Source organism: Macadamia integrifolia, chromosome 7 (assembly GCF_013358625.1).
Source record: "Macadamia integrifolia cultivar HAES 741 chromosome 7, SCU_Mint_v3, whole genome shotgun sequence".
In the NCBI taxonomy this organism is placed as follows: Eukaryota; Viridiplantae; Streptophyta; class Magnoliopsida; order Proteales; family Proteaceae; genus Macadamia; species Macadamia integrifolia.
Genome location: NC_056563.1, coordinates 22234084 through 22246654, shown reverse-complemented (window position 1 = coordinate 22246654; position 12571 = coordinate 22234084). Strand labels below are relative to the sequence as shown.

Sequence of the window (12571 nt, the reverse complement as noted above, 5' to 3'; positions counted from 1 at the left end):
TAATAAAGTTTATAGAGATTTACAAAGGGTTGGGGAAAGGAGGCTTAGGGGGTTGGAGGGGACGGAATAATAACCCCTTATAACAATTCTGTAAAAATGGTCTATGGGAGAGCGTGGGGGCTGCGCCAGGACATATTGGGTGGTGTGCGGTGGGGGCAATTACTGTCCCGCCCTTATGAAAGTTAAAATGTCTGTTCTGTTGATGCTTATATGTGCGCTCTTATTAGTGCATTGATGTAGGGGCCATGCTCCTGAATAAAGAATTCTCAATATATATAACAAAGGGGTGGGGAAGAACACTCCCTGGTAGTGTGGTCCTTATACCTACGTAGGGGCCAATGGGGGAGGGGATGTTATAGATTCGGCTCCTCTCCTGAGCGGTGATCGCCTAGGTCTTTCCCATAGTTACTTAGGCGATTGCTAAGTGTCCAAGTGATGGTCCAACAGATCTCAATATCTCATTCTCTATGTCTTTGTCGGACCTCATTCTCCGTGCCTCTCTCAAAGCGTTGGATCATCGCCTTGACAGGTGACACTCGCCTAGGTAGTTATGGGTTGACTTGCGCTATTAGTGCTCAGAAGAGGAGCCGAATCCAGTACATGAGTATAAACATGGGGTGGATTTTTTTGGGTTTTATAAGGGTGAGACCTTGGGGCTTTATTTCATCATCATTTGTGTCTAGGCATAAGGGTCACGTGACTAAGGAGTATTCTTTTCCCTGTTTAGTGGATATCTTCAACTTCTAATATCCTAGTCTACAATATCAACTTTGAATCTCACTAAGGCTTCATCAGTAAAGAGAGGAAATGTGATTTAAATTCATGAGAACTTGCCACTCTCTAATGGAGGAATGGACCATGTAAAGTATTGATTTTCATTCCCAATCACTTTGGACCAATCAATTTAAAAAAAGTTTAATAGGTAAAAGGTAAAAAGGAAGGGTAATCTGGGTATTTAAAAAGAGTAGGGAAGAAAGATATGTAAAAATCAAAAAGCACGAAAGTATAAAAAAAATAATAATAATAAGTAGAGAAGTTTTAATAAATATAGGCCAATTGTAGGAGAGTAATAGTAAACTTTAAAAAAAAAATAGTAATACTTGAATTAAAAATAAACAATAGTAGAGAACGATGTACCCATGTTGAGGGAAGACTCATGAACACCAATGAACAGTGAATTAACATTAATTCAATGAGAATATATATAAATTGAGGCCATGCCATGTAATGGGCATTTGGAATAGCTTGAGAATTCCTGGGGGCTGAGGGTGGAACCACTTATTTGTTTCTCTCTTCCAAGTCCAAAAGGCCAAAGGTGGGTTGAACAAATGATGGAGATTTTGACTTGTGTGTTGGAGGACATCATGAATACGTTTTTAGAAATCTTTCAATGACGCGTTTGTCCTTTTTTGGGAAAAAAGTCTTGAGCTTATGTTATTCCACATACCCCCATTAATTTAGACCGCAACCTTATGAATCAACTGTCAATATTGGGAAAAAGTATATATAAAAAAAAAAGCTTATTAACAATATTTTTTTGCGATAGGACAATCATAATCATGATTTTATTAATAATTCAAACTTATTAACAATATTTTTTGTGCAGTGACGATCATAATCATGATTTTAGTAATCAATTTGACCATTACATTAAATATTTTGTTAATCATGATTATGGTAATCAATTTTATCATAATATATAAGATTAATAGTTATCTCTAAGGAGATCTGGCATTTTTGCCATGTGAAAGAGGGATATATATGGTAATTCTCCCGATTACATATTTAGGGAATAGTGTGGATTGATCATGTGTCAAATTTTGAATTTGGTTCAATCAAATATTTTCTTGTTCATGTATGTCTATTGTAACTTGACCAATACTATGCATTCTCTCATGAAATTCTTGATTTTTTTAAAAAAAATTCATTTGAAAAAATGTTTTCTGTCTGATAGTGTGGCTTACATTATGGTAGCACTCTCTTGTGTTTATCTCTCCTCACCATGTTAAGAGACATCTTTGTTCATTATTTAGAGAGAGAGAGAGAGAGAAGAAGAAGATGAAGAAGTGCTAACATAAGCCACGCTCCCGAACAAAGAACAATTTCTCATTTAATTTTTACACTTGTGAAGTTCCATCTAGACTAAAACTTTATATGTGAACAAAGGACTTAGGAGTCTTCCACTTGAACTACCAAGTGGTAGGTAGATAACTAGATATTAAAGATTGAGGTGCATGGGAAGTCCAAGGACATAGGAATTAGTTTCTATCTGATAATTGTTTTTATTTCTTTTTAAGTGTTGTATTAGTAATTCTCATTAGTCCCTAGGCACCAAAGGACTTGGCCTTAAGTCACCTAAGCTTAAACCTTGACGTGTTGGGAAGGAAAACCAAACCAATTATAAATGGGCTGGGCTTGGCATGCCACCCAATGGCAACATATTTGGAACATCTCTAACGATTTTTCCTCCAATCTCTCATATGTACGCAGTTTAATACTTAGAGGCATGTAATTTTAGGTGGTCGATATGCAACTTCAGACTTGCATGTCTCTAGTTGGAGAACCATTGGAGAGGATCCCAATCCCCAAAATACAAGCACAAAAATCCTCAGCTGTGAGGCAATGAGTGGCACTGAGGATCCAACGGTTGGGGTGCATGCCGAGGCCTTCCTAGCCGTTGGATCTTCACTGCCACTCACCGCTCACCATAGAAGATTTGAACATAAAATACAACTCCTAATAAAAAGTGAATTCTTAATTAAACCCTCTCTTTTCTTCTCGTTCCTAATTTTGTTTGCCGAAAATATTACATTTTCCTGTGGAAGAAGTTTCCCTAGACAATGCAGTGAGATTCAATGCGTGATCCTAGGGTTGGAGATCTCACAACCCCCCTCCCTCCCACAAAATAGTTTATGAATAGAGAAATAGAGAGATAAATATCATATGAGGAGATAGATACAAAGTGCTAGCGCAACCTCTGCAACTAGTGCAGATAACTTTTTCCCCTTTTTTCTTTAACAACTGATCTTTTAAGAGATATTGGTGCATTTGATCTTCAATGTAGTCAATTCTGATCTGATTCAATTCCAATTCTTAGAACCATGCAAGGTCTCAAGAGTAGCGACGCGGCACAAGGGTGCAATTTCTTATGGCTATAAATGTCCAAGAAAACAAAGAACAAGCTATACATTTCTGGTCACCAAGAAAGGTAGCAGTTGATTGTTGAATAAAGAGAAGGGGAATAATGATAATGATAATAATAATAATAACAATGTCTAATGATGATAAAGTGTTTCCAAAAGCTAACTTTTTTTTTTTTTTGGGATAGAAAAAACTACTACCTGAGAGATCCTAAAGTCAATGAAACAATCTATTTAACTAGATATATATGTGACACTATTTCTCCCAAAGACTAATCATGAATTAAATCCAAATAAGTTCTGGGAATACTGTTGTAAATTGGAACCTCACAATGATTTGCAAGTCTCAGAACCGTTTGATTTTGTTTCTGTTATTTCTGTGTCTAGAAATAGTAGAAAACAATTGTTTTCTGTTTTTGTGCCAAGAAACGATATTTTGAATTATAACAAGGTATTTGATTTTTTTTATTTCTCGAAACGTTTTCAACGGTGTAATTGGGTTTAAGACACGAGTGAAGGTATGACGTTGCATGTATACAACTCACGAGCGAAGGCACGACTTTGGAGTTGCAAGTATGCTTCGTAAAGATGAACTTCAAAAGGATGGAGGTAGTTCAAAAGTATGAGCTTCGCACAATCAAGTTGGAGTCGTAGTTTTTGGATAGCGAAAAGTTTCAACAATGGTTGGGGTTGGGATAGGTCGAGTGAAGTATCGGGTTTTTCATAATTTTTTTCCCTCCCACTTGTGTTTAGAAAAAAAAAAATAAGAAAAATAAGTCTGACTGTTTTTTCATTCTTGTTTTTATACACAAAAATAAGCCTACTTCTATTTAGAAAAACAAGTAAAACCAAACAGAAAAATTAAATGGTTTTGGAACATTTTTCCGTTTCTGAGCACAGAAAACAGAAAAACATGTTCTGGAAACAAAATCAAAAGGTCCCCCAATTTGTTTATGTTTCTTAATAGCCAAAGCAAATTGTGTGGGAATGAGAAGGATAAGTTGTCCTGGGGAAGTCTTTAATTCCTGTGGAGGAGTGCAACTCCTGCATAATGAGAGTGGATGAGGAAGGGTCAATAAAAACATTATTTTTATATTTCATGAGGGTGGGTCAAATATTTTGCCACTCCATGTCTGGGCTTAGGAGTCACACTTTTTCACATAAACCATTTTACCATTTTTTTTTATTAAAATATATTTCTTTGATTCGTACATTAGAAAAAAAGATTAAAAAAAAAGAATACCAAGAAATATTTTAATGTTGAAACACTGGAAGCCTAAGAGCATCTGGCATCAATAACTTCCTATAATGCCAATTTAAGTGAGTTCTAATCTAATGGGCCTATGTGCTTCAATTAGATGAGTTTCATTCCTGCAGGTTTTGTATATATTAATGTAGGGATATATGGTATCTCTAATGTTTGAAGCACTGACATTATATCCATTTTGAGAGTTGATGCCACAAAAGAGAATAGTTAAGAGCATCAATTCATTTAATTTGTAAGGGTAAATTACATGGCCCTCCCCTGTACTATGAGTCTGTTACAAATTCCTCTTCCGTGTTCTAAACAAGGGTAAAAATGGTATTTAAAATTTGAAAAGTAAGACATTCACATATATGTGTTAAAAAAAAAAAAAAAAAGGTCCCTAGATGTGTGTGCAAATGCCGGATAAAATAAATTACACCACAATTAAAATATATAAAATCAAGAAGAAAAGTAAAAGAATGAAAATACTTTCCTCGACCAGTCCTAAGGGAGATTAGCGCAGTAATTCACCGCTACGTTCTTCACTTAAATCGGAGATGCATAGATGGAGAATTGAACCCGAGACTGTGCACCTATCCACACAATTCTTAATTCGCGCTAACTATTTGGGCAACCCACTGATGGGTTAGGGCTATCTCACAAATCACCAAGAAGTTACGATCTTTTTCTCCTAAAAAAACCCAAAATAAATCTTTAAGGATATTGATCCAAAGCTCGAGCACAATCCATGCGCCATTGGGGTGAAAGATTAGGCCTTAGAATGCCCATGAACAGTGAGATTCTTATTACATGAGCGTCGTCTGATGATCAAGAGAAGAAGCAATAATTTTTTTGATGGTTTGAACTCATTACTAATGAACCTCTTTGCTTTCACTAAGGCGGTGAAGAAGCCTTATTCTCGATCAAGGAAACTAGGAATGAAAAGTTACAAAAAATGGGTTCAGCAATGATTGTCAAAGCCGGAGAGGTTATGCTTATTTAAAATATTCGGGAATGGAAACAATCCTCTATCAATAGACTTTCATAAATAAGCTGGAGATTAAGGATGAAAAAGGGCCCGGTTTTTAAAAAATAAACCTAAGTCCTCTTAGTTCAACCCAAGCCCAACTTGACCATAATTGAACTTAATCAAGCTTAGGCGCCAAGATAGGGTGAGTTGGCCCTAATTGGTCTTGATTGACTTTTTTTTTTTTTTTGCCTAACTGGAACTGACCTTGATTGACCTTGTCTAGTCCTTTTTTTTTTTTTTTTTTTTTTTGTCCCTTATTAATGCACTATAGAGAAGAATATAAAAAAAAAAAAAAAAGGTGACATTATCAACATCAATTATTCTTAAAAATAATCCCGAAGGCTTAAGCTATATATTCAATATATAATAATTATTATATAGTTATATAAAATCAGAGTTGGGACATATCTAAGAAAAAAGTCAGGTTTGGGCCGGCTCAGCCGAAGACTTTAGTTCAGGCTCGACCTGGCCTCGGGCCTTAAAATCCCAGCCCAAGCCTACCTAGCAGGCTGTAAAGCACAACCTAGAGCTTGTCTGAGCTCAATGTCGTCTCGGGTTTCAGGGTCAAACTTACACCCCCTGTTGTAGATGATTCGTTAATCAACCCACAATAGTTTTGGCTTTCCAGTAGAAAACCTTGATGTTGAAGACGAAAAACTGGCTAAGGCAATGGTCTTACCATGTGAGAAATAACCCTGTTGTAATCTCTTCCTCTTCAAGAGACTTCAAGTCCGAATTCCAAACCCTTTTTTGGCTTTCGGAAAGCTTTAAAACATTTCTCTAAAACAGGTTCCCTCTGTGTTACGTGGGGTGGTAGGGGGTGAAAAAATTGTGGGCTGACGTATATTGTTCAGACTTACAAGATTGCTTTGGTACATAAATTTGGATGTGCAACTTATAAATTTAATTGGACTCAATTTCTCTTCACTCATATTGAGGACAGAAAAACATGACCCTTTAATTAGCATGGAAAAATGCATTTTTCGACCTTGTATAATAGATGATGGGAGTTAATGATAACATAAGGATTCATTCACAATGTCACATTACCCAGGGTTAAAATATTCTCTACTTTAATAGGTGAAGGAAAACTTAATCCTATTCAATCTATTTGATTTGCTAATCTTAATTATGATAAAGATGGAAAACCAAATTTTCTAAAGCCATAAAAAAGGAATTCAGTGATGGCCAATCATTCCACTTTGATGGGCATCTGAGAACAGTGAAACAGATTTTGGACCTTCAACATATGGGGGAGCAACAATACCTCATACTCATGGGTGAACCTTTCACCGTGGCTAAATAAAACTCCCCCCAAGGCCAACCCACCCCACCCCCACCCAAAAAAAAAAAATTTGAAGCTTGATCTGCTGATGCATCAGCTCGAGTTTGGTTTTTATGGTGAGTCTGGCAACAATGAGTAGCTGGTTCTGTAACATCAATTTGAGAGAGAGAGAGAGACCGAGTTGGCAAGGGACCTTCGTTTCAAGAAACATGTGGTTTTAAGTTCGATTTCTCTTACCTCCTTGGACCACTCATATAGGGGTGTTTAGTGCTTTTTACTGTTTTCGATGAAAGTTAAATGGTTCAAATTCAATCTCAGTATGATCCAGTCTATATGATTGTAGGGTCAGTATGAACCCGTGGGACTAGTTAGGCCAAATGTTTGAATACCCATCGCTAGCAAGAGAGAGAGGAGAGAGAGAGATTTTCAAGTGAAGCTAGCCTTCAACGTGTCAAACAACATAGATGTAGGCAGGGGAGTGGAAGAAGAGAGGCCTCCAAGTTGAAGAAACTTCTTGATGGGTTTCTTTTTATCAAGTAGAGTGAAAACTCCTAATGGATTCTATTTTAATTTTTGATAAAACACTACCATGACATATTAAACCATATACTAAATATCAGCAGTTCCATAAATTATTATTATTATTATTATTATTACTTTTTTTAAAAGCATCTTTAATCGCTTTCAGCTTGTGTTGGATTACCCTTACCCCCCATCGCAATGGAAAATCCCAGTCTCCAATTAAAAGCAAAGGTTTGGCTTGTGTTACAGCCTTTTTCTAGTTGAGGCCGACTGAAACTGTCACACGTTGCTTGCAGTGCGTCTAAACTCTAATCCCATCTGATCCCATTTAATACCAATTGCTCAATTTAGTGAAATAAATAAATGCAAGTAAGCATTTCAATCAAAACCCTTCGTTGAATAAGTTTGAAAATTCTCACAGAACGAAAAGACAAAGGCAAACTATATCTGTATATGGAGAAGACTTGGAAAACAAGCCCTTAGGAGCTCTTGCCTTTGCTTGAATTGCAATGAAAGTGAAGTACTCAGGTATTAGAGGACCAAGAGGAAGCCTTTCACGTCAATCTTTCTGCTAAATTCTCCACTAGCTAATTTATTGCTTCTTGACAGGACTCCACACCTCACCCTTCTACACTGAAAGAATCATCTCAACTGATGCAAATGGAAATATCCATTCATTCTGTCATTCTCTATCCTGTAACCATAAAAACCCAAAGAGGAACAAAGAGAAGAATTCTTCCATTTGCAAGCTTGAAGAGTCCTTTCCTTTTGCCATGTCTTTTCTCTTTTGTGAGGGGCCGGAAGGGTGGCAACCTGGGAGCAGAGCTGAAGACTGGAAGTGAATTCCAGTTCCAATTGAGAGAAAGATAAAGAGAGAGCAGAAGATGGCGAAGAGATCGGATTTATCTCAGAAGCTGCTGGATGATCTAAGAATGCGGAAGGAGAAGATGGCAATGTCTCATACATCAAGCTACTCAAACCAGATGCACAAAGGTAAGTTACAGCGACTGAAAACAAACTTTCTGTATTAGAATCCACTGAAGCCCTGCTTACATACATATATTTTTTAATAATAAGTGTGCCCACCAATTTAGTCTGATCTCTAGATGCTTCTGCAAGAATTTACCTTCAATCTGTTAGTCCAAACTCTCAAGTTAGTTCTACATAGGACTTGGATGTTAAGCAAATAGGTCATGGAAAACTATATCAGCGAAACCTGACCACTCATTACTCGTGCCAATGGTTTTCGCTGATATTTACAATGGCAACTGCAGGTGGAAACTTCAGAAAACCCATGCAAGGATCAAGACCAGTAAACACACGTGAAACAGTAATCTCTTCTTTTTCTCTTTCTTGTACCCCTGATAAACTTCTTTTCCCCTTCCCTTCTATGAGTTCTTTCTGATACTATTAAGTAGAATTGGTGTATACATCAGTTAGTGTTCCATTTGTTGCAGACTAGTTCTTCAATGGGAGACCAGAACAAATGGTGGCACACTGAGACAATTGACATCTTCAAAGAGGGAGCTTCAAAAGAGATTGTTCCACTAGGGAGAGCCAGGAACTCTCAACATATTGGGAGATCTATCAATGGCACTTGCTTTTGCACTCGAAAATGGTGGCACACTGAGACAATTGACATCTTCAGGCAACCCGATGTTGGGTTTCCTGCAACATATTGGGAGATCTGTGGATTTTGTGCAAATGGACAGGAGCAGCAGCAGCAGCAGCTTAGTTAAGAGTAGACCTTCAAACAGTCGTTTCCCTACTCTTTCTCACCTCCACATTAAAGAAATATCTAAAGGTGCCCAGAAGTTAAACCAGATCCTCAATGCCTGCTCCAACGGCCTTAACTTTGACAGATACTCCATGGATATTGGAAAAGAGCTACTAAAGGGAGCCATGGAATTGGAAGAGTCATTAAGAATGCTTGTAAACCTGCAAGAAGCTTCAGAGTACGTGATCAGTCCACAGAGAAAACAACGAATCAGATTGCTCGAGGAGGAAGATGACGATGAGACCACTATCGAAGTAAACCATCGTAAGCAAGTGAACGGTCCAAAGTTCTCTTTCAAAGGGCCCACCAGAAGCTCTCCTGAAGATGCCCAAGTCACAAAGGTTGGCCTCCTTAAGCAAAGACTACTTGCTCTATCATACCCTACAGAAGCAGCTCAATTCAGTTCCAATAACCACACTTCAACCACGTCATCCAGTTCAGTGTCTCGCAGGAGATCACCCAGCTGTGGTCCAGATTCAAGCACTCTCACTGCATCATCAGAACCCAGAAAGCAGTCAAATACATCTCAGTCCAAAACTGGAAAAGGGCGAATCCCAAATGTTATTGCAAAACTGATGGGACTTGAAGAACTTCCGCCTAACACAAACCCAAAGAATGGAGCAGAGAAAGGCAGAATCTTGAAGCCAGACAAAGTAAGCAAGGATGCAAAGCAAACACCAGAGGGAAGGTTCAAAAAAGAAGAAAGGACTCTTATGGATAACAAGAGTCCATCCGAAAGGACCCAAACCCCTAGGCCACAGGGGCTGCATGCAAACATCCATGCAACTCCAGGCAGCGGCCTTGGTCCTGTAGCAGACAAAATCCTGGTGCCTCACAATGGCAGCCTTGAATTCATGTTTCATTTAGAAACACCACACTTGAGAGGCCCAAAATATCTGGAAAATTTGAACCTAATATCAAACTCGAAGCCTACCAGCAAAATCAGTAGACCACAGATGATGAACACAAACCAGTTGAGCAAAATTAGTGGAATTCATCAAGACAAACATGGAAAGGAGGAGAAATCCGATCCCAGGGATTGGAAAGCAATAAAGAAAGGTGTAAATAGTGAAGCATTCTTAGATGACTTGCAGAGGATGGCACCACAAGCGAAAAAGCACCAAGAAGCTACTGATTATAAGCAAGACAAAGGAATTGATAAACAACATCATAAAGAAAAGAAAAATGCTGACAATTTTTATATGTCAAGCAATCAACAGAAGGCCCCGCATAAGAGTGGATCTCAGCAGCCTCGAGAATTTGAATCCCAAGGTGAAAAGCTTCATGAGGACGAGATAAGGAGACACAATACAACAGGCAAGCTGCAAGTGAACAATCCCAAGGTTAGTGGAGCATTGTTGAAAGATTCACCGAAACCTAAGCATGACACATCAAATTTGCAAAAGAAGCTTCCTCGTATGAATCACGCCATGGCCGGAGAGAGAAGCCCCAGAAAAGCTTTTGGCAAAATGCCATCTGAAGGATCTCGAAAGAAAAGCCAGAGTGACGATCTCATCAGTGATGGAGTTACTCCAAACAAACTCGGCATTGACTCACTTTATGAAAATTCAGAAGCACAAGCAGATAATGATGTCAAAAGAATAGCAACTTCCCCACAACGGATGCTTTCAGAGGCTCTGCATGTGCAACTAAGACAGGAGAAGTTAAGTAGCAGAGACATGCATAAAAGAGTCAACTCCAAAAAGAGAGATGGAAAAGTTGATGAAGTGGTGACCCGAAAAAAAAGATCAACTAACAATACAGGTCAACCATTGAAGCAGCAGATTTCAATTTTACAACAACTAAAACATAGAAAAGCAGAAGAGACCCACAAGTCCAAAGAAGCAGAAACAAGCATCAACATATCCAGGAAAGCAAAAGCCAGGGAAACAATGAATTTGGTACCACATGGAAAGAGTGAAACTAGTTCCACCTTTAACAATCATGTAGGAGACAGCTGCCAAAGTCTCAGAGAAATGGGTGCAACAGCTCCACATGCCATTGTAAGATAGTATTCTTTCATATTCAGTAATAATCCTAGGGTGAAACCATTTAGTATTTGCATCTACCATCTCAATGTTCAGCTGCTTTTGTTCCCATAAATATGCTTATTATCAAACCTAATCTTGGTAGGTAACTAGATTCTGATGTTTTTTCTGTGATGCAGACCAATGACAAAACCTCAGGAGTTTCAAATTCTCTACGAGGTCCTGAACCTATGCTTGACAAAGATGAAGCAGTGCCATCCTTCTCCGTGTCAGTTCAGCTCAAAGGTAAGTATAATTGAGATTCCTTGTTCACCAAACATCTTAATGAAAACACAAGATGGGCATTGTTATCCTCCCAAATTTCCACAATCTCTTCTTCCTTCTGCTTATAGAATCGTCCCTCCTCAAGGTTTATCCAGAACCTATCAGATAAAGTCACCATTAAGGTGTCCAAAACAGTTCTAGACAGCTATTTTTTTTATTTGCAGAAAGTTAGGAAGATCAACTCTTAATTTCAAAACAGCATGAACCTCTAGTCTAACTGGTTGACCAACCAAATTCATTCTCAATTTTTTTATGTACAGTTGCATCTGGAAGAGGCATGCTAGGTATCTTTAACTCCTCGCAAATGAAGGACCAGAAAAGTCTTGGGGAACACAGTTTGCTAGATGAAAATGAAAGTCGTCTCAAGCAGATACTACTGAGAAGCCAAATATTCCTTAATACAGCGGAGGCACTTTTTGGACTTCTGATTCCTATCGACATCCTCCATTCCAGTGCCAAAACATGCAAAGATGATGACAGCAAGCTAGTTTTAGACTGTTGCTATGAAGTGATGAAAAGAAAAGGCAGAAGAAAAGAGATCACTTTTAATCCTTGTGTAAGGATACCTGTTAGGTCAGTGAAGCTAAAAGGCTTGGATGATTTGGTTAAAGAGTTGCATGAAGACCTAGAAGAGTTGAAATTCCTCAATCAGGATAGTGGTAATGAAAATGACACTGCCCTCTACCTACATAGAATGCTTGAGAGAGATATTCAAAATAAGAATCCAGACTTGAACTGTATGTGGGATTTTGGATGGGGTGAAACACTGTTCGGACATTTTGAAAAAGTCGAAGTTATACGGGATGTGGAGAAGTTTGTGCTCAATGGACTCATAGATGAGATTCTTGAAGATATTTTATAAGCAAGCATAACAAAGCTGAGAATTAATCTGAGTAGGCTTGGTATGACACATCAAAGCTGAGAATTAATCTGAGTTTTTTTTTTTTTTTTTTCTGGCCTTTTTCTTTTCAACCGTATACACTAATGCAAGAATGTAATTCATAAATATTTTGGCTTCCGTTCTCCATGTTCAAGGAAATATTTATTGTTCAACCGCCAAGAATCAAAGCTAGAGATTTAATCTGAGTGGGCTTGGTATGACACATCAAAGGAGCTTTTAAGTGATTTTTTTTTTTTTTTTCCTTTTTCTTTTCAACTGTATACACTAATGCAAGAATGTAATTCATAAATATTTTGGCTTCCGTTCTCCACGTTCAAGGAAATATTTATTGTTCAACCTCCAAGAATCAATAAATTCA

At 37.9% G+C, this 12571-nt stretch overlaps 1 protein-coding gene across 1 annotated transcript; it reads left to right on the top strand.

Annotated features, from left to right (window-relative positions):
* The first annotated feature begins 7732 nt into the window (after positions 1-7732).
* LOC122084827 lies at positions 7733-12514 on the top strand. Its single transcript, XM_042653252.1, has 7 exons — positions 7733-7751; positions 7833-7919; positions 8073-8216; positions 8498-8625; positions 8775-11003; positions 11168-11273; positions 11573-12514. Exons 1-7 carry the CDS (start codon positions 7733-7735, stop codon positions 12172-12174), a joined length of 3315 nt encoding a protein of 1104 aa, XP_042509186.1. The 3' UTR covers positions 12175-12514.
* The last annotated feature ends 57 nt before the right edge of the window (positions 12515-12571 follow it).

Coding starts and splice junctions, on each gene's coding strand:
- LOC122084827 (XM_042653252.1), top strand. Junction 7,920..8,072: donor ATTCTGTCATTCTCTATCCT/GTAACCATAAAA, acceptor AGTGAATTCCAG/TTCCAATTGAGAGAAAGATA. Junction 8,626..8,774: donor TCCCTTCTATGAGTTCTTTC/TGATACTATTAA, acceptor TTGTTCCACTAG/GGAGAGCCAGGAACTCTCAA.